Source organism: Microcaecilia unicolor, chromosome 6, assembly GCF_901765095.1.
Source record: "Microcaecilia unicolor chromosome 6, aMicUni1.1, whole genome shotgun sequence".
Lineage (NCBI taxonomy): Eukaryota > Metazoa > Chordata > Amphibia > Gymnophiona > Siphonopidae > Microcaecilia > Microcaecilia unicolor.
In genome coordinates this window covers 199151409-199174480 of record NC_044036.1, presented here as the reverse complement: position 1 = coordinate 199174480, position 23072 = coordinate 199151409, and the positions used below count along the sequence as shown (strand labels likewise).

The following is a 23072-nucleotide window of genomic DNA, read 5'->3' as shown; positions in this document are numbered from 1 at the left end:
TCCCAAAGGCAGATTAAAGCAACAGTTACAAGAAACAGAATATTCTCACTGAAATTTTGCCATTTGTGTAGTATAGAATAGTGTAGAAAAATGAGCACAAAATACAGAGATTATAACTGCGGTTTCTCCCAGCTATAATAATTTTTAAGCAATTTTAGTGATGTTCAATTTTTTTTCATGATATTTATATCTAGATATGGGAAGCTTTCAAATAAATTAAAAAACTATCAAATAAATAAAAAAGAAAACAAAATCCTTTGTCCTCTACCTTTTAAGGCACTGCCTATCCAACTAGAACAGTGTCACATCTGTGGTCGTGACCTCTCTCAGACTCACCTTATTTCCGGTGGTCAGCTTCTGTGCTGGCTTCTGTCTGTTCTTCCTGAGTTAGTTCTGTCTCTTTCTCTGTGTGCTGGCTGCTTCCAGCATGGCTCTGATTACTCCACTATACTGCACCTGTGTGTGTTAAGCCTCTCTGTGCTTCAGTATGCTTTCTGCCTGTGTTTTGGTTTGTGTTCCTCTTGCCCTCTGGTGGCCAGACCTGGTGGCTGCATTGGATTGTCTGTGTGCTGTTTCCCGTTCCAGACTTCAGCAGTGGCGTTCCTAGGGAGGCTGACACCCGGGGCGGATCGACGATGCGCCCCGCCCCCCAGGTGCAGCGCCCCCCCCAGAACAGCGCAACGCCCCCCCCCCCGGTGAAAGAACCCCCGATCCCCCGGCGAAAGAACCCCCCCCGGGTGCACGCTGCTGGGAGGGGGGGGGGTGCCGCGCGCCTGTCGGCTCTTCGTTTTCATGCTCCCTCTGCCCTGGAACAGGAAGTAACCTGTTCCGGGGCAAAGGGAGCATGAAAACGAAGAGCCGACATGCGCGTGGCACCTCCCCAGCGGTGTGCACCCGGGGCGGACCACCCCCACCCCCTTGGTATGCCACTGGACTTCAGCCCAGTCCAGTCCGGATCTTCCGGCCTGCCAGACTTGCTTGTCTTGTTTGAGCCTGCACAGTACCCATAGCTGCCTGGTGATTGTTGCAGCTGAAGCTCAGCTGCTGCTGGGCTTATTAGCCATTTGGAAACTCTCTGCTTTGCCTTTGCATTGCCTAAGGCCCTGGTATGTTGGGGTGCTGGTGCACTTCTGCCTAGTCCAGTTTATAGTCTGTAATTCTTGCCTGATTCTAGTTTAGTCTTTGTGTAGCTTCTTGTTCTGTATTGCTTGTTTCCCAGTCTTGTTTCTTGTTTGCATGTCTTTGTCTAGTTCTTGGCTGCCTGTGTTTCTTATTCAGTGGCTGCCTGGCAGCTTTCAGTTCTGTCTACTACTACTACTACTTAACATTTCTAAAGCACTACTAGAGTTATGCAGCGCTGTACAGTTTAAGAAAGAAGGACAGTCCCTGCTCAAAGGAGCTTACAATCTAATGGACAAAATGTGCAGACAATCAAATTGGGGCAGTCTAGATTTCCTGAATAGAGGTATAATGGTTAGGTGCCGAAGGTGACATTGAAGAGGTGGGCTTTGAGCAAGGATTTGAAGATGGGCAGGGAGGGGGCTTGGCATATGGACTCTACTACTACTACTATTTAGCATTTCTATAGCACTACAAGGCATACGCAGCGCTGCACAAACATAGAAGAAAGACAGTCCCTGCTCAAAGAGCTTACAATCTAATAGACAAAAAATAAATAAAGTACATAAGTACATAAGTAGTGCCACACTGGGAAAGACCAAAGGTCCATCTAGCCCAGCATCCTGTCACCGACAGTGGCCAATCCAGGTCAAGGGCACCTGGCACGCTCCCCAAACGTAAAAACATTCCAGACAAGTTATACCTAAAAATGCGGAATTTTTCCAAGTCCATTTAATAGCGGTCTATGGACTTGTCCTTTAGGAATCTATCTAACCCCTTTTTAAACTCCGTCAAGCTAACCGCCCGTACCATGTTCTCCGGCAACGAATTCCAGAGTCTAATTACACGTTGGGTGAAGAAAAATTTTCTCCGATTCGTTTTAAATTTACCACACTGTAGCTTCAACTCATGCCCTCTAGTCCTAGTATTTTTGGACAGCGTGAACAGTCGCTTCACATCCACCCGATCCATTCCACTCATTATTTTATACACTTCTATCATATCTCCCCTCAGCCGTCTCTTCTCCAAGCTGAAAAGCCCTAGCCTTCTCAGCCTCTCTTCATAGGAAAGTCGTCCCATCCCCACTATCATTTTCGTCGCCCTTCGCTGTACCTTTTCCAATTCTACTATATCTTTTTTGAGATACGGAGACCAGTACTGAACACAATACTCCAGGTGAGGTCGCACCATGGAGCGATACAACAACATTATAACATCCGCACACCTGGACTCCATACCCTTCCTAATAACACCCAACATTCTATTCGCTTTCCTAGCCGCAGCAGCACACTGAGCAGAAGGTTTCGACGACGACACCCAGATCCCTTTCTTGATCCGTAACTCCTAACGTGGAACCTTGCAAGACGTAGCTATAATTCGGGTTCCTCTTACCCACATGCATCACTTTGCACTTGTCAACATTGAACTTCATCTGCCACTTGCACGCCCATTCTCCCAGTCTCGCAAGGTCCTCCTATAATCGTTCACATTCCTCCTGCGACTTGACGACCCTGAATAATTTTGTGTCATCGGCAAATTTAATTACCTCACTAGTTATTCCCATCTCTAGGTCATTTATAAATACATTAAAAAGCAACGGACCCAGCACAGACCCCTGCGGGACCCCACTAACTACCCTCCTCCACTGAGAATACTGGCCACGCAATCCTACTCTCTGCTTCCTATCTTTCAACCAGTTCTTAATCCATAATAATACCCTACCTCCGATTCCATGACTCTGCAATTTCTTCAGGAGTCTTTCGTGCGGCAAATCAAATCAATTAATGTGAACGGGAAGGAAGAGAGGAGGGTAGGTGGAGGCGAGTGGTTACAAGTGGTTACGAGTCAAAAGCAATGTTAAAGAGGTGGGCTTTCAGTCTAGATTTAAAGGTGGCCAAGGATGGGGCAAGACGTACGGGCTCAGGAAGTTAATCCAGGCGTAGGGTGCAGCGAGACAGAAGGCGCGAAGTCTGGAGTTGGCAGTAGTGGAGAAGGGAACAGATAAGAAGGATTTATCCATGGAGCGGAGTGCACGGGAAGGGGTGTAGGGAAGGACGAGTGTGGAGAGATACTGGGGAGCAGCAGAGTGAATACATTTATAGGTTAGTAGAAGAAGTTTGAACAGGATGCGAAAATGGATAGGGAGCCAGTGAAGGGTCTTGAGGAGAGGGGTAGTATGAGTAAAGCGACCCTGGCAGGAAGATGAGACGGGCAGCAGAGTTTTGAACCGACTGGAGAGGGGAGAGGTGACTAAGTGGGAGGCCAGCAAGAAGCAGATTGCAGTAGTCTAAACGAGAGGTGACAAGGGTGTGGATGAGGGTTTTGGTAGAGTGCTCGGAAAGAAAGGGGCGGATTTTACGGATGTTGTAAAGAAAGAAACGACAGGTCTTGGCGGTCTGCTGGATATGAGCAGAGAAGGAGAGAGAAGAGTCAAAGATGACCCCAAGGTTTCGAGCTGAGGAGACAGGGAGAATGAGAGAGCCATCAACAGAAATAGAAAATGGGGGGAGCGGGGAGGTGGGTTTGGGGGGGAAATGAGAAGCTCGGTTTTGGTCATATTTAATTTCAGGTGGCGTTGAGACATCCAGGCAGCAATGTCAGACAAGCACGCTGAAACTTTGGTTTGGATGCAAGGTGCGATATCAGGGGTAGAAAGGTAGATTTGGGAGTCATCAGCATAGAGATGGTAGGAAAAGCCATGGGATGAGATTAATGAACCAAGGGAAGAAGTGTAGATAGAAAAGAGGAGGGGACCAAGAACAGAACCCTGAGGTACGCCGACAGGCAGAGGGATAGAAGTAGAAGAGGATCCACCAGAGTGAACACTAAAGGTGCGGAGGGAGAGGTAGGAAGAGAACCAGGAAAGGACAGAGCCCTGGAATCCAAGTGAGGACAGGGTATCGAGAAGTATGCTGTGATCGACAGTGTCAAAAGCAGCGGAAAGATCAAGAAGAATGAGGATGGAATAGTGACCTCTGGATTTAGCCAGTAATAGGTCATTGGAGACTTTAGTAAGCGCAGTTTCGGTTGAGTGGAGAGGGCGAAAACCAGATTGTAATGGGTCAAGAATAGCATGTGAGGAGAGAAAATCAAGGCAGCGGCGGTGAACAGCACGCTCAAGTAATTTGGAGAGAAAAGGAAGGAGGGAGATGGGTCGGTAATTAGAGGGACAAGTAGGGTCAAGTGAAGGCTTCTTAAGGAGAGGTGTGACCACAGCATGTTTAAAGGCAGCAGGGACAGTCACAGTGGAAAGTGAGAGGTTGAGAATGTGACAGATAAAAGGAATAAGAGTAGGAGAGATGGCATTAAGAAGGTGGGTGGGAATGGGATCAGAGGAACAGGTGGTACATTTTGAGGAAGAAAGGAGAAGTGTAGTTTCCTCAATAGTAACTTCAGGAAAGGAGGAAAGGGAATGAGGGGAAGGAGAGAGAGGGAGTTTATTTCAAGCATAGGGTGAGGTGAGGCAGAAAGGGTGGAGCCTGGAGTTGGCGGTGGTGGAGAAGGGTACTGAGAGGAGGGATTTGTCCTGTGAGCGGAGGTTTCGGGTAGGAGCGTAAGGGGAGATAAGGGTAGAGAGGTAATGAAGGGCTGCAGACTGAGTGCATTTGTAGGTTAGTAGGAGAAGCTTGAACTGTATGCAGTACCTGATCGGAAGCCAGTGAAGTGACTTGAGGAGAGGGGTGATATGAGCATATCGGTCCAGGCGGAAGATAAGACATGCAGCAGAGTTCTGAACGGATTGAAGGGGGGGATAGATGGTTAAGTGGGAGGCCAGTGAGGAGTAGGTTGCAGTAGTCAAGGCGAGAGGTAATGAGAGAGTGGACGAGAGTTCAGGTGGTGTGCTCAGAGAGGAAAGGGCGAATTTTGCTGATGTTATAGAGAAAGAAGCAACAGGTCTTGGCTGTCTGCTGGATATGCGCAGAGAAGGAGAGGGAGGAGTCGAAGATGACTCCGAGGTTGCGGGCAGATGAGACGGAGAGGATGAGGGTGCCATCGACTGAGATAGAGAGTGGAGGGAGAGGAGAAGTGGGTTTGGGTGGAAAGACAATAAGCTCTGTCTTGGCCATGTTCAGTTTCAGGTGGCGGTTGGACATCCAGGCAGCAATGTCGGATAAGCAGGCTGATACTTTGGCCTGGGTTTCCGCTGTGATGTCTGGTGTGGAGAGATAAAGCTGGGTGTCGTCATCATAGAGATGATATTGGAAACCATGAGATAAGATCAGCGAGCCCAGGGAAGAGGTGTAGATTGAAAAACGAAGGGGTCCAAGGACAGATCCCTGAGGAACTCCAACAGAGAGCGGGATGGGGGTGGAGGAAGATCCATGAGAATGTACTCTGAAGGTACGGTGGGAGAGATAAGAGGAGAACCAGGAGAGGACAGAGCCCTGGAACCCAAATGAGGACAGTGCAGCAAGAAGTAAATTTTGATTGACAGTGTCAAAAGCGGCAGATAGGTCAAGGAGGATGAGGATGGAGTAGTGACCTTTGGATTTGGCAAGGAACAGGTCATTACAGACTTTAGTGAGTGCCGTTTCTGTCGAGTGTAGAGGGCGAAAACCGGATTGAAGCAGATCGAGGATGGCATGAGAGGAGAGAAAATCAAGGCAGCGGCTGTGAACGGCGCACCGTGTTCAAGTATCTTGGAGAGGAAGAGTAGGAGGGAGATGGGGCGGTAGTTGGAGGGACAGGTGGGGTCTAGTGATGGTTTTTTGAGGAGTGGTGTGACTACAACATGCTTGAAGGTGTCAGGGACAGTTGCAGTGGAGAGAGAGAGGTTGAGGATATGACAGATGGAGGGGGTGATGGAGAGATGGTGTTAAGTAAGTTGGTGGGGATGGGGTCAGAGGAACAGGTGGTGCATTTTGAGGAGGAAAGAAGGTGGGTGGTTTCCTCTTCGGTGATATTAGGAAAAGAAGAGAAGGAGGCTTGGGTTGGTTGGTTGAGGGAGTGGGTTAAAGGGTAAGGAGGAGGAGGTGGTTTGGTAGTGAATTCGAGGTTGATCTTCTGTACCTTTTCGCGGAAGTAGTCAGCCAGTGATCGAGGAGAGAGTGAGGGGGGGTGGGTGGGAGCGGAGGGCACTTTGAGGAGGGAGTTAAGGGTGGCGAAGAGACGACGAGGGCTGGAGCTGAGGGAATTAGTTAATTGGGTGTAATAGTCCTGTTTGTAAATTTAAAACAAATCGGAGAAAATATTTCTTCACTCACGTGTAATTAAACGCTGCAATTCATTGCCAGAGAATGTAGTAAAAGCAGTTAACTTAGTGGGGTTTAAAAAAGGTTTAGATGGCTTCTTAAAGAAAAGTGCATAGACCATTATTAAGATGGACTTGGGGAAAATCCACTGATTATTTCTAGGATAAGTAGTATAAAATATATTGTACTGTTTTGGGACAACCCAGGTGACATGGGATCTTGACCTGTGACCTGGGTTGGCCACTGTTGAAACAAGATACTGAGCTTGATGGACCTTCAGTCTGTCCCAGTATGGCAAACGCTTATGTTTTTATTAAAAAATCCTTCTTTATGATGAGAAAACTTTGTTGTGTTCATAGACGTTTTGAGACAGCTTCTGTTTATTGCCACAAGTTCTTTTCTCACAATTACTGTAACTTAGCTTATTGGGATGCTCTAAAACTCAATTTAAAAGAATTCAAACTGCAGTACGTTTGATATTTGGTTTTACCAAATATATTTCATCGTACTATATCAAACTTCATAAGTTGCCTTTCAAGGCTAGAATCTTGTTCAAATTGGCCTGTTTTCTGTACAAAGTTTTACTTGCTTAGCCCCTAATTACCTACACTTACATTTTCAGTTTGCAGCTTCCGTTAGATCTAGGAGGGCTATTTGCAATCGTTTGTTTTCTTTTCCTTCAGCTAAGGGTAGAAAGAGACTGAGGATGCTAGAATTCACCTTAGCATTCCAGATCTGTCTTCTAATTCATGTTTCTTGTTTTCTCTGTCAGAAAAGGGAAGGGAAGGGTCATGGATTTCATATTCCCCTTAGGACAAATTCTTACACCCCAGATTCTTGTGATCTCTGATCCCCTGTTCTCAGGTCAGGGCTGTCCTAAAAGCTGTGGAAGCTCCCACCCATTGCCTCCTCTGTGATGGCCATAGGGACAATTCCAGCTCAGCTGAGTTTGAAAGAACGTACTTCCTGTCACTAGCTTTAACAAGTCCTTTGTGTCTTTTTTGGAAATGATTGGTATTTTGAATCTCTCTCACTCTCAGGTTTCGCTGTTATCTGAAGCCAGTTTGATCTTTCCATGGCTTTTGGTTTAGTGGATCATTCATTGTTGATAACTCTGTTAAGTGAAATTGGCCTTATGAGAAATGTGTGAAATTGTTTTAATGGCCTTCAACTCAGAATCTGAATGACCAAGTCTGTACATCACTCTGGATGTCCAAGTCTGTACAAGACTCTTGTTCCAAAGCTTTTGAATATACTTGTGGGGTGCCACACGGGTCCCAAGCTGGCTTCAATCCTCTTTAAAATCTTTCTTGCCCCATTATTATGCAATGATTCAATTGCTGGATCTCAAAGCCTGGTGCATATTTTCATACGAGTAAAGCGTCTGAAAAGCGGGATAAAGAGGCAGAAGGACGTTTTTCTCGTAAAAATGTCTAAGTTGTGATTTTTTAAACTCGGATTTGAGACTTTTTGTCTGCAGTTCATCCAATTTTCAAGGGTGTGTGTTGATGTTCCCAAAAGTTAGATGTTTTTCTGCCTTAATGGAACAAAACCACAATGTCTGGGGCAAAACTTGAGACATTTTTAACTTTTTTCATTGGGTGGCACACTTAAAGGTGCAAAAATTATCAAGGCACAGCACTAGAATCTGACTCATACCCACCCGTCCCTGCTAAGATCCATTCCAACCTCGCAAGTAATCTCCTCCATCCCCACCCGTAACTGTAACCTTCAGAAGTAGTTATTTAATTTAATTATGCTACTGGAATACATTAGAGCACCAATATACCTGCTACTGGGAAACTGGAACAAGATGGACTGTTACAGATTCCTACACAGACACCACATGTTAGCAGAATCCTTCACCTCATTTGCAGATGCAGAACATGACTTTCACCTGATACAAAATAGAGATCCACAAAAGCATACAGACAAAAACTGAAAGCAGAGATACCGGACTCTGCATGTTGTGTAACACAAGAGAAATAGGAAGAAATGCATGTCCTCCTGACAGTGCAAAATAACACTAGTAGATGCAATTTCTCAAAATTTCCTCCACTCCCTTCCCTTCTATACATATGCGTTCCCCCCCCCCCCCCCCATACCCACACTTCCTTTCTGTGGGCATTTTCTCCTCTCCTCTACCCTTCCATCCATGAGCATTCCCCACATTCCTTCCATCCTATCCATGTGCATTTCCCCCTCTTTCTATCCTTCCATCCATGTTCATCCCCCACTTTCCTTCCCTGCTATTTGCAGCATTTCCCCTCCCCTTCCATCCATGTGCATTTGCCCCCTCTCTTCCCTTCTATCTATGTATGTTCTCCTAACAAACTTCCCTTCTATCCAGGTGCAGAATTTTATCCTCTCCCTTCCATCCCATCCATACGCATTTACCGCTGTCCTCTCCTCTTTCCCTTCCATCCATGTGGATTCCCCACTTCCCTTTCCTTGCATCCATGTGAATTTTCCCCTCCCCCTTTCATCCATGTGCAGCTTCTTCCTCCCCCCATTCCCCCCTGCGAGTCCGGCATGTCTTCCTATCTCCCACTGGCTGGCAGTGATTACATCTAGCTCTCACTGGCTGGCCTGAAGCTTTCTCTGCCACATCCTTCCCATGCAGCAACAGGAAGTTGTGACAGAGGGAAGGATCCTGGGGCTGACTGGAAAGACAGCCTGATGTAATCAGTACCTGCAGTGCCAGATAACACGGGAGCAGAGAGAGATAGGAAAGCTATGCAGAATCCGTAGGAAGGAACGGGAGAAAGGGAGGTAAGGAGGTGATGCCGGACTGCCGGGGGGAATTTTGGGGTGGCAAGGCAAATTTTAGCAATGCCTGTGGAATCCCCGCGGACTTTGCAGCACACCTGGGAAGCAGCTGTGGCACACAGGTTGAAAAACGCTGGCCTAGACCTGTTTCAAACAAGAGAACATTACAAAAAGGTGCCCTAAATGACCACTGGTGAGATCTTGTGTTTTTTAACTGTAAGTTTTTATTCAACAATTTTACAGTTGTCAACCAACCAGTATATATCACCAACACCAATATGAAAACCAAGTACAACTACAGCTTTAAGACACCCCCCCTTCTGCTCTAAGCAGTACATATTCATACACAGGCATACAAAGAAACACCAGAAACATAAGAAACATAAGAAAAGAATAGCATCTAAGGGCAACCCAACCAGAAGAAACAGAGAATGAGAAGAAAGAAAACAAAGAAAGTGGAACTAACAAAGTGATCCTTCTTGAAGAAGGACCCTATCAACTCCTCAACTGCCCCTTAGATGGGCACCGATGTCACACACTGCTCATATTGCAGTTTTTTTTACCCCGTCTTTTCTAGTTCTGTACAAATGTTGATCCAAATTTGCACCGAAGGTGAATGCTTCCGCCCGCCAGAGCCTAGCAATAGCCATTTTTGCCATTAACAGTAGAGTCAAAATCAACCTGTTACCCTCGGTTAGTGTCTCGTTCTCCTCCAAGACACCCCCCCACCTCCGGTTGGTGCGTCCAATCAACATTAGTCCACAATACGATAGCATCCTATACCTCCTTCCAAAGACCTGAATCTTGGGACAGGACCACCACATATGCTCATAATCCCCCCTCCCCAGTTCCTCCAACACAACCCCTCCAAACCCCTCCCAGATGCAACCTGGGCCTGTTTCATAGGAGTCCAAAAAAAAAAAACCTGTTCATTAGCTGGTATTGCATTTGGTTTTACACTGTAACTGCTGAATATTTATGTGCATGGAGATGAGTCCTCTGCTAATATTCCTCCCTGTTAACACTCCCAAACCATCTCTCCCAGGCAACCACATGAGCCAAACTAACTAGGGGTTATACATCTACCAAGCTCTGTATACACTTTAGGTAATAATTTTACATTTCTTCCCCTTTCAGGTTGCCACTTGAGGATTTCGATATTTGGGGATCCAAGTAACGGATCAGGTGCAGAATCTTTACGCTCTTAACTATACCCTGTTACTAGATAAAGTGCAGGAAGACCTGGAGCAGTGGGGTAAACTTACCTTAACATGGTGATGTGCTCTCTCAAGTTTCTTTTTCTGCTTGTTCAGCTCCCTATTTCGATTCCAAAGAAATTATTTTCTCAGGTGGGATGAGTTGTTGATTTCCTTCTCATGGCAAGGGAAAAAGCCTTGCACCAGTTTGCAACATCTAATGCAGCCAGCGGGGTGGGGTTGGGTTGCCCAGTCTCAGACAGTATTATAGGGCAGTGGTGCTAAAGGTGCTAAAAGATTTTCATGACCAGCTGGGTCACAACTTTTGGATCCCAGTACATTGGGAGCACCTCTGTCCTTCTAGTATCTTTGAAGTCTCACCAGGGGCTGGGCCCTTGGAGGGGGCACCTGATGATAATCCTTTCCTGTTCCCTCTGGTCAGGGTCTGGCATCAGTGTAAGATCCCACAGGGTATTTTTGCTCTTTGCTCTCTAAGCTGGGGGGTGCTGGCTTCTCCAAGTGTAGGGAGTTGTTTGAGAAAGGGGCATAGGAGCCAACTTTTCAAAATGATTGGGGGTGCTGAATTTTTTTTTTTACAGGTGGTGCATTCTCCCCTCCCTCTCCCCTATCCCCCCTCCCTCGTCCCCCCTCCACCTCCCTCCGAGTTCCAGGGTCCCCCTCCCTCCCTCTCTCCCAGGTCCAGGGTCTTCCCCTCCCTCCCAGTTCTAGGGTCCCCCCTCCCTCCCTCCCTTCGAGTTCCAGGCCCCCTCCCTCCGAATTTTAAAAGTCATCTATCTTACCTCGTCGGGGTTAGGGCGGCAGCAGCGGTAAAAAGCATGCAGGCTCGGCTTCGTGCTTAGTTGTTTTCCCTTCTCTCTCTCTCAGCATGGATTTCCGAATGGACGGTATATCAAATATTGATTAAACTTGGAAACTAGATGTCTATATGCTGGCTTTATAAAATTGCTATTTGGATGTCCATGCAATATGGATGTCTAAGTGCCAGTTTTCAAACATCCAAAGCATGAATAAAGCTGCTAGATTAAGTATATTGGGATAGGAAATTATCTGAGCCATGGATACTTAGTTGTGGTGTTCTGCAAGGATCGTCAATATTCCCAATTTTGTTCAATATTTTGATATTTGGTCTAGGTTTAACAGAATTAAGGGTGAAATTCTACAGTTATACAGATGACATAACCCTTCTTATTCCATTAACCTCTACTATGGGAGATAAGACTATTACCTTTCACAAGTAGGAAGTTGGGCCTCTTCCTGTTTGCTAAAGCTCAATATGGATAAAATTAAGATACTGTAGCTAAGAAATGGGTAATGTGAGGATCCTACATGGTGCATATATTTAAATGGAATCTCTTTTTATTCTGAAACCTCTTGAAAGTTTTGGGAATTATCCTAGGCCCCTGATTAACTATTGAAAAACAGGTATTGATTCTGATTCAAAAGGTATTTTGGATATTAAGACAACTTTGACATATTTGGGGCTATTTTTTCTTTGATCATTTTAAAAATATAATACAAGCTTATATTGTGTGCCAAATGGACTACTGTCATAGTACTGTAATATTTGCTGGTTGTTCCCATAAGATTTGGGAGAAACTTCAAACGCTACTGAATATAGCCACTAGATTAAGTTGTGGCCTCTTAATCTCCTTTTGTAAGAGGTTATAAACTTATTTATGTGGTATTTCTTATTGATTTGTTTTGAATAATAATTTTAATGATGTTATTCCTAGAAATGTCATTGGTCTGCTGGTAAATCACCAGTGAAACTTGCAGAAACGAAGATGAATTTATTACGTATGTGCAAAGTTCTAGGAGCTGGCTTCATCCAGAGAAAACAGAATTTTTCTCTGGATTATGATAGCTTTTATTGAACCAATATAAGAATTATTCAAAGATAATATTCTACAACTGACTCCAAGACTGCACAGATGGGAAGGGACCTAAGCTTGGAAAGTCCTGTAGTGGGTAATTATGACTTTTAGTTAACTGGGACATAACGATGCTCCTCTGACCAATTCTTTTGTTGATTATTCAAGGTTCTTACAGATGTGAATTGGTTGGGGTCAATCTCAGCCTTCAAATTTATAACCTACCATAAGAAAATTAAAGTCTGCACCTTAGTCTTCTAAAGACCTAATTCCATGGGTGAATATATAAAAAACTGAGGCACTGCAGTGCAAACACAAACTATTTTTTACAGAGAACAGATAAATATGGAGATCAGCAGTGGATACTCAGAAAGAGGTCAAGAGGTAGAGATGGATACAGAGTGTCTGGGTATACAGAAAGAAAGAACACAAGAAAGACAGATGAAATGACAGAAAGAAAGGGACAGACTAACAGATATGTAGACCCAGTGTCAGCCAGTAATCTTCAATCTTCCATCTCCGACTCTATTCATCAAACTTGTTTTTTCCCCACGAATCAGACCACCTGTTCCCTTGATCCTATTCCCACACCCTGGCTATGAATCATTAAGCATGGTCTCATTCCTCCCTGGTTATCCTAATGGGCTGTAACAGTCTATCTTCAGGTATGATCTGGAAGTCCGTGGCCATCTGCCCCATTTCCAAAAAGGGGCAACGTTGACACATCCCAACTACAGATCCATCCTCAACCTCCCATTCAAGTTGACTGAAAATGTTGTATTTGCTCAGTTGCTAAAGCTTCTAGAGTTTTCTAATATCCTCCATCCAAGTGAGTCTGGCTTTAGCCCTGGCCACAGCACTGAAACCGTGGTTGCATCTCTTTTGAGTGAACCGAGAGTTAGACTTGAAGAAAACATAAAAAACTATCATACCAAAACAGCTAAGAGATGTAAAAAAAAGCGTGGCAAGATAAAGAAACCAAAAATTAAAAGATTAATAAAACAGGAGTACACTAAAGCAAAAGTTATATTTAAGCGACAATGTCAGGAATCCAAAAGCATACAAATGTATCCATAGCGATGAAAGTCCAAAGATATACAAAAGATAGCGCGCGCAAGACAGTAAGTGGGTAATAGAATGAAAAACTAATGCAAAAGAAGAATATTAAAAACTGGATATATGTAGAATCGACAGTCAGATTTAAAAAGGCTTTAAACATCTGTCAATTAAAACAGCTGAGGGATGTCGGCAAATCAGTATACAACTGTGCACTCACTGATCGGTATGTTCATTTTTCATATGTCTGCCATTTTATGTTATATCTCCATGTGACTTATATGCAATGTAATAATTTTATCCCTTATATGATTCTATTTATCATAGTTCCTTATCTGTAGGAATGTCATATTATTTCTATGGATCAGTTTATTATATTATTTTTAATATTTTTGTTCTGTTGTATGCTATATAAACAAATATTACAATGGTGCCATGGATATATAGAGATTTTTTCTGAGGTATGTTTTTATAGAGTTTTCTATGATTAATTTTTATTTCATCTAATCTCTCATTATCTCTGATGTATCAGTGGATTTATTATAATAGTCATACAACTGATCTCTTGAAGTTGGTTTCTTTTCCACTTTCTTTTGTTGCTGTTGAATTTTTGTGGATATTGTGAACCCCCTTTTGGCTTAACCCTTCAAAAACCATTGTGGCTTGGCTCACTTGCTACACTGCTGACTCTCATAGAATCCTTCAGTTAGTGATTCTTCTGAATTATCAGTTCTCATTTGACAGTCAGATTATTTCAGTGGTTAGCTCCTGTTTCCTGTCTCTGATTTATATGTTTGGTTCACAACCATCTTGATGGTGCTGCTTGTGCCATTTTGCTTTATGCTCTTGCAGCATCTCATCTAGATTACTGTAATGTTGCTTATGCAGATATTACGTCTTCACTCCTGAGAATGCTTCAGTCAGCTCAGAATACAGTTGATAGACTACTGTCCCATGCAATACATTTTGTTCGGGTCTCTTCTCTACTAAAAAAAATACAACTGGCTTCCCATTTCTTATCACATCCAGCACAAAATATTGACACTTTCCCACATTGGACTACCTACTTATTTGCACTCTCAGGTTATCCTTTATACCCCTACTCAGGCTCTCTGTTCAGCACCTGAGCATCACCTTGATCTTCCATCAGTATACTGTTTTCAGTTGGAGTCCACGAAACGCAGTGCATTTTACTGTATTGCCTCTGGAATTCTCTTGCTTTTTCTGTGCATGCTGAACTGTCTTACTCTACATTTAGAAACACACATAAGACCCACCCGCTTTTTCTGGCCTTTCGAAGGTCATCGATGTGATGATACTTGGTTGGGTTATATGGCTGGCTATTATTCTGCATTTTTTCCTTTTATATATTCTGTTTTTTTCTGCCTCTCGCTATCTTTTTTCCTTTCTGGTTCTGATTTTATCAGTTTTTAGGGATGAATATTTAGCCAGTGGTGGTGAGCATTTTGCTGACCGCTGCTGGTGTTACTCCCAGATATTCAATGCCAGGCTTTGAAACTGAATATCTGGTTTATGTGGTGCCAGCTAACACAAGGCCTGTTAAATCGATATTCAGAGCTTAACTGGCCACAGTTGCCAAATAAATATATGACTGTGCTTTATGCGGTTACTCTGGCTGGTTAAATGCTGGATATCGGCATGTAACCGGCCAAGTGCCGACTCCACATCTGGAATGCCATCAAAGTAGCCAGCTTTCATTTAGGCACTAACTGCTCATTTTCAGCAGCGATAACCGGTTAAATGCCACCGAAAATTAGCAGATTTAACCAGTCAGTGGCCATTTCTAGCCAGTTAAATTATTTTGAATAATGAACAGTTAATTGTCAACTGCTTTGATTTTCTGTAAAAGGCAGTACATTAAGCGTTCAATATACATAAAGATAAGTACAGACTGTGATTCTCCTTTGATCGTATTCTTACAAGAGCATCCTGGTACACATTTGTCCACTGGACTTGCTTCGCTTGGTTCCCTGCCAGCACCATTGGCCGTCCCAGAACATCCAGGTACTCCTGAAAGGAAATAAAGAAGACCTGAAATTCAGACATGAGATTTTCCACAAACCTGCAGTAACCCCTGCTGTGGTCAGTAGCGGTCACGAGAGAGTTCGAACTGGTGCAGATTTATAAGAAATGGGTGTTAAATGTTCTGTGGAATGGAACAGTGGGTTAGACCGAGTCTGAAAGCCGTAGATATGGATAATTTTGTGTAATTGGCAGATGCTGGTTAGCAGTAAGTCAGAAGTAAGTTAAATTGTGAATTGGATGTTAATGATTTGTGATTTTCAGGTACAGAAGAGGCCTCTTCTTCCTGCTCTATTTTGCTTAGTGGACTGTATTAAAGGAATTTGTATTTGCCTATCAGCTCTCCCCTGCCACAGGAAGAAATGTTCCCTTGTTCCAAATCAATTAACCCTCCCTGCAGGTTGCCATGGTGAGACTGCATCAGCCATAAAGGATTCAGCAGGATACTTTCAGGATGATTTAGCATGAGGATGAGGAAGAAAGATATGGGGTCAGGCGAAGAAAGACAGAGGGAAGAACGGGGGACTGTGGTTAAGGATATGGAGACACAAAGAAAAGAGGAGGAAGAAGACAAAGATGAAATAAGAGACAGGCATATGAGAGGTAAGAGAGGAATTCAGAGCTATCTCTGTGTGGAGGATTTAGTCTTGTTGATGGCGATGGATAATAGAGGTTGTGATATAATTATAGAATATTTTTAACTGCCTGGCAATCCCATCAGGAGAACTCAGTATGAAGCTCCAACCTTTCTCCTTCCGTCATCCTTGATAGCTCTCCTCTTTTCACCCCTCCTTATCTCGGACCTCCTTCCCTTCCTGAAGCATTCTACCCTCTCCCCTCTTTTCCTGACACCCCTCAAAGCTTTCTTCCCTTCCTTTCGTAATACCTTCATTCATGCCCACATCTCTCCTCTGTCCAGAAGTCAGTCTCTTCCTTCCCCAAGATTCTTCCTCACTTCATTCTGGTGCTAGATTTATGTTGTTGCTGCTCAGAGTGGTGAGTGGGGACCTGGGAGGGGGCTCATCCCATTTTCCTTTCCTGGATCCTATTTTCTTTTATGATGCCCCGCAGCAGCCAGCAATGCTTCTCTGTTAGGTAGCTCTGTAGCTCAGGGCCTTCCACCCCTTGTGCGCTGACAGGCACTGTGATGCATATGCCAGGCCCAGATTTAGGCATTGGCAAAGGGAGAAATGCTCCAACACCGGTCAAAATTTGGCACCTGTTGCTTATATCTAAATCCAGGCCTGTTTCACTTACAACTTTGTCCCCCAGACTCTTCCTTCATGACTCCACTCATCTTAGGTTGACTGTCCCACTTTTCACAACATATTCAGGTTGGACTGAATAGCAGGTGTTACAAAAGAGAAAATCAGGGTGGTCGGACAGATATTTAACATTGCTCTCAAACATATTATTAAGGATAGGTAGGGGGCAGAGCCACTATTGATGATACATTCATGCTCTCCATCACCCATGCCCTATCTTGTTTATTTTATTTCTTATTTTTGATATACCACAAAATTGAGCCTGGATGAGCAACTAAGCAGTTTACACCATGACTTAAAACAACAGACTAGTACTGACAAAGGAGGCTCAGGGATATGGAAAAGATCAAGGGGGAAGACAGAGGAAGATGAGCAAGAAACCAGTTTTATGACATTAGTTACTAATGTGCACTGCTGATTCTGCATCTGTTAAAATGGTTAATGCCCACTATTTACCACAAGTCCCATTTTAAGAATTGGGACATAGCGAGCAATTCTATAAAGGGTGCTAAAAGTTAGACACCCCAAAATGGCACTTGGGTACCCAGATTCCGTTATAGAACAGAGCTTAAATGGTATTTGGGCACAAACATTTAAGTGCCCCGCACTTACACCAGGTAAAAAGCATAAGAACATAAGTCTTGCTGTGATGGGACAGACCGAAGGTCCATCAAGCCCAGCATCCTGTTTCCAGCAGTGGCCAATCCAGGTCACAAGTACCTGGCAAGATCCCACAAAAGCAGTGGATTTTCCCCAAGTCCATTTTAATAATGGTCTATGGACGTTTTCTTTAGGAAGCCATCCAAACTTTTTTTTAAACCCTGCTAAGCTAACTGCTTTTACCACATTCTCTGACAACTAATTCTAGAGTTTAATTACACATTGGCAAGGGGATGATCAGAAGCAAACACCGGCGCTAGAGGCTGTTAGCGCCATCCATACTAGCGCCGGCATTTGCTAACGCCCCATGATCAGAGCCCTCAAGTGTGTGAAACAACGCGCTCGAGGGCTCTGAACGCAACTAGCATGCAAATGCATGGTAAAGAGGGCATTAAGTATTCCTCCCCAATGATCAGCGGCCAGCGCACCAAAGATTGGGTCACTGGCCGCGGCAAACCCTACGCCAGCTCCGAGCCCAGACCTGTCAAACAAATGCGGGAGGATTGTGCTGAGCGCATGCTCAGGCACAATTCTCCCGCACTTCTACCCCATGATCAGAGATAATTGTGTGCTTAAATTTGCATGCAATTATTTCTGATCATCAGTGCGGTAAAGCCCTGCCCTGTTCCAGCGCTATTTTAGAGCGCTGTTTGGAACAGTGCGGGGCTTTTGATCATCTGCTTGAGTGAAAAAATATTTTCTCTGATTCTTTTAAAATTTACTACTTTGCAGCTTCATCGCGTGCCCCCTAGTCCTAGTATTTTTGGAAAGAGTAAACAAGCGATTCCACTCCACTCATTATTTTATAGACCTCTATCATTTCTCTCCCTCAGCCGTCTCTTCTCCAAGCTGAAGAGCCCTGGATGCGTTTGCCTTTCATCCCATCCACTCTAATTTCCTCGCCCTTCTCTGTAAATGTGAATACCTAAATGCTGCCACTTAGACGTGCAAGGGGCCCTTTTACTAAGTGATGGTAGGGCTAATGCACAGGTAGCACCTCCCCCCCTTTCCAGGTACACCCTACACCACTTAGGCGTTAACTTATTGAAGAGTATCTAACTGCCATCTACCCCCACTTGGGTCTCTAACTTCCATTTCAGTGCCTAACATGTGACACACTATATAGATTTATTTATTTAAATTTTTATATACCACACAAGCCAAATGTTCTCAGCCGTTCACAAGATATACATACATAAAATCAGAATACATTTTTCGACACCACCATAACATTAAAACCAACTAAAATATCATCACAAATAAACAATCAACATAAAATCTTGGCTTCATTCTCATTAATCTCATCTCTTCCAGCTTCTCAAATCATGTTATCATTCGACTACATCCTTGTATAAAGACATAGGACTTAAATTCGCTTTTGAACTCTTTAATCTCTCGTATTTTCCTAAGTCTTAATGGTAAACTGTTCCTCGAAGTAGGACCTTCAACTTAAAAAACAACTGCTCTATATTCCATCAATCTTATAACTTGAAATGAAGGAAAATCTAAATACAATTGTGTAGATACACATGTAATTTTGCTGCTATTATTTCTGAAACCTTACTTGTCAAGATCTTAAAAACCAAAAGCAAGATTTTAAATTTGATATGATATTTAATGTGTAACCAATGTAAAGATTTGAAAACCAGTGAAATATGTAAACCTGTAATGCCTGAAACTGGGATCTGGAAATACCTAGTAGCAGACTATTGCAGTAGTCAAAACAAAGTGTTATAAAGCATTGAACTACTGTTCTAAAATGTTCTTGGAGTTAGTAGGTTTGTTTTTACTAGTAACTTGTATTAATGGTGTTAATGTGTGCTAATGTGGTAGAAGACAAATTAGAAATGTTTTCTACTAGGGAGCCATTAGTTCACTACTATGTTGATTATTATTATTTTTTTTAATTTTAAATAGGATTAAATTTTTTAATCCTGATCAAAAAGTTTAACTCCCTTCTGTTGTCCAGCATTGCTTTCTCTCCCTTGCCTATCGTATTTCACCTTGACATAATGGAGGGGTGGCCCAAGGTAAGATGCCACTCCCCCTCTGGCATCTCCCCCCTTCTTTCCTCCACCCCCTTCCGCAAGTTTACTTTCTTTTCCCATTTTCCAGAAGGCGGTGGCAGGCAGTGATTCCGATGCACTGTTCTGGCACTAGCACCGGCCTCTTCTCTACTGCAGCCGCCTCTGAGCAAACAGGAAGCTACATCAGAAAGGCAGACCACAGTAAAGACTAGAGGCCGGTGCCGACGGCAGGGCGGCATATGGGAATCACTGGACAAAGAAGGTAAACTCGGGAAAGGGGGTGGAGGAAGCAAGGATGAGATGCCACTCCAGGAACAGTGGGCCTCAGGTGGCCTAATAGTAGGGCCGCCACTGGTACAGGGGAAGAATGCAGCAGGAGAAGAGAAAGGTAGATATCTGTATGGGGGGAGGGGAGCAATGTCCTGTGAGAAGGAAGTGTGTGTTTGCAACTTTTCATTATATTCAGCTGGTTTAAAATTTTCCACACAGTCTGCATAGTGAAAATTTATTATTACTGAGCAATCCATCCCAGAGGTGTGATTAATTGTATGATTCAAATTTGTAATACCACAATTAATTTTGATTAAAACTTTTAATTGTTACCCACCCCTACTTTCTACGTGTAAAACCTAGTGCTACACAAAAAGTCAGCTACGCAAACTTTTCTACTATATTCAAGTCTTAAAAATATATGCAATGAGCAACCCTACCATATACAGCAGATGTTCCCCGGGGTGGAGAAGGGCAGAGTATACTTGCATACCTACATGTGTACTAGCCACTAGTGGTTGGATGTATAAGCAGCAGGAGTGGGAAGCTGAGCAGGACACACCCCACACTCCTCCGTGTGTCCCTCCCTCTCCAACTTCCATGCATGTCCCCCTCTTCCTCTGCAGGGCAGGGGTTATATACTCATCACTACATCATGACCAGATCAAACTAACACCTCCTCTTAAGGACAACTCTGCTTTGCAACACTGCACATGGCAACTAAGGAACAGGATGTCACAGTGAAACATTAGCGCCCATGAAATTTAGGGGTTAATATTCAAAGCAATTTAATTGGGCAAGAGAGCCTCTCACTTGGTTAATTCGCACCAACCAGGTGCTAGGGTTGTCGAGTAGATCAAGATTCGCCCAACAGGCTTACCCCCACTGCATGCAGGGACTTGTAGTTCTGATTTCCCCATTAGATTTCCTAATAAAAGCAAGGCTAGAAGTCCCTGCATGCATTCGGGTAAGCCCAGGACTGGATCAACCCTGTCAGGTGAATCTGGATCTAGTTGGTAACCCTCGGTCAGTCCCTGATATTCATTGGCTCATACCCGGATAGTGCTGCTCAATAAATGGGTAGACCGCCGTTGCACCAGTGTCCAGTTACTGCTGGAGTGGTTCGAGAGTCAGGGAGGAACTGGGAATTAGCCCAGCACCACTATTAAGCAGACGTACTCAGATAACTATCTAGGTAACTTAAGACAGCAGAAAGGGTCACTCTCTGGCTGCTGCTGAAAATCAGAGGTACTCAGATAACTCCAGGTACTCGGTGCCAAAGATCATTTAGGGGGCAATTCTATATATGACAACTAAAGATGCATGTGCAAATTAGGCAGTGTGGCCAAATCGTGCACGCAGATTAATTCACAAACTGTTTGGCACTACAAGCAATTATCGGCATTAATTCGAATTTATGTGCACAACTTTCTAAGCGTATTCTGTAAAGCAGTGGCGTAGCTACGTGGGGCCTGAGGGGGGCCTGGGCCCCTGTAGATTTGGCCCTGGCTCCCCTGCCGACGATCCCCTTGAACCTCCTCCCGCCACCAACCCTCCCCCGCCGTCCGCTCCGCCGCCGCATCAGATACCTCGTTTGCTGCAGCCGAAGAGAGTCATATTCAGTTCAGCACCAGAGTAGCGCCTTCGTTCAATGAAGTTCCTGCTGTGATCAGCTGGTTCTGACGCCTTACATCCTGCATCGTGCAGGACGTAAGACGTCAGAACCAGCTGATCACAGCAGGAACTTCGTTGAATGAAGGCGCTACTCTGGTGCTGAACTGAAGAAGACTCTCTTCGGCTGCAGCAAATGAGGTATCTGAGGTATCTGATTCGGCGGTGGGGCGGGCGGCAATGGCGGGGGAGGGTTGGTGGCGGGAGGGGGGTTCAAGGGGGTCATCAGCAGACGGGTCCAATGTGGCGGTGGCGGCGGCTAAACAGTGCCCCCCACCTCGGGCTCTGGCCCCCCTCCCAGCAAGGTCTGGCTACGCCCCTGCTGTAAAGTGGTGTTCGTAAATTCTGTGTGGATCTCAAAAAGGGGCGTGGCCATAGGAGGGGCATGGCCGGGTTGTGGGCGTTCCTCAAATTTAAGCACATTGTTATACAATATACCCGATCCGCTCCTAAGTTAAATGTGGGCATTTACACCAGGTTTTAGTTGGCATAAATGGCTGCTCCTAAATTTCAGTCATGGAGACGTGCTACGTATATTCTATAAACCACGCCTAACTTTAGGTGAGGATGATAGAATAGCGGTAAGCGCATTTTTTTCCACACTGATTTTTTCAGTGACATACATAAAATTCTCCCCCCATAGGGACTGGCACCCAGTTTCTGGGTCTAATTTAGCCGATGGCAATCAGTGCTTAAAGAAAAGCTGAACATTGAATGACTTGTATATATTTTATTTATTTAAAATTGCTTCTTTACCACATAACAAGCCAGTCAATTCGAGTGCATTGTCGCACCTTCTAGATATTTCTATACACCTTCCTGCTCAAGCCCTTTTAAATTAGATTCTTCTGTCACAGAAACATTTTTAGTTTTCCATGAAAAAAAGTTGCCTTTAGCATTTTTGTTTAGATCAAAAAGTCATTCTGATGTCATCGAAGAAACTCTGCACTACTGTCAACCTTTGCCTGTGCAGGTCAGAGGGAGGGTTTTTTTTGCCCTTAAGCATGGGGTCTGTCCTTTACACAGATGACACTGCCAACTCCTGTGATGTGATTCTGTGCCATCCTGCAAGGGAATCTGAATTCTCTGAATCTTGACTCCAAGAAGCAATGGCATCGAGCCGCACTCTCAGTGTACGTGGCCTGAAGTCTGATTCACAGTTAATAAATTGGAATTAGCTTCTTTTTCTTCCTCCTTCGCTCGCTGCTTGTTCCTGGAATCTAATGAAAGTAGCAGGATGTTGAAAGCGTGTTTTTAAGAGGGTAAGGGGCTGGGGTTCAGGACCCCCAAGTCAGGGGCTACATTTATACAACAGAACCACATGTGGAGAACGTAAATGAATTCAACTTGAATGCACAGCAGGTTCTGCAAAGTAATATGCAGCTTGTCCAGATGTCTTGCCAGATTCTGGATTCTGACAATGACAAAGAGAGATCAAAGCTTGTGGACTACAATGAGGACCAGTAGAGAATTTGCATATGGAGAATGAGTGAGAAGTTATATGTTCCACAAACATTCAGATACTCAAAATAATTTGTCTTACTGGAACACCTATGAGATTCTGTTCTTCCCTTTTTTGTCTTCCTTGCACTTCCTAATTCCTTCCTATTGTGAAATGATCACATATTTGTTTCTATTCTTTATTGATTTGATATACTGCCTCTCTTTGGACAACATCACAGTGGTTTATATGCAAGGACCAACGAGGGAGGCTGTTTTCAGACAATCTACTTAGGCTAAGGCAAGAGGTTCTCAACCCAGTCCTCAGGTCACACTTAGCCAGGCAGGTTTTCAGGACACCCACAATGAACATGCATGAGATAGATTTGCATGCCCTAAAACCACACCCCCAATCTGCCCCAAACGCCCATGAACCTCCCATTTCCACGCCCCCTTTTCTGGGCTCCACATA

General features: G+C 44.2%; 1 protein-coding gene across 1 annotated transcript in view; it reads right to left on the bottom strand.

The window, feature by feature from the left end:
* The window catches only part of CACNA2D2 (calcium voltage-gated channel auxiliary subunit alpha2delta 2), a 1426314-nt gene that overhangs the window by 181776 nt on the left and 1221466 nt on the right, over positions 1-23072 (bottom strand). Inside the window, exon 14 of the mRNA XM_030206789.1 lies at positions 15166-15255. Coding sequence (XP_030062649.1) covers positions 15166-15255 — 90 coding nt within the window. The remainder of the gene's footprint in view (positions 1-15165; positions 15256-23072) is intronic.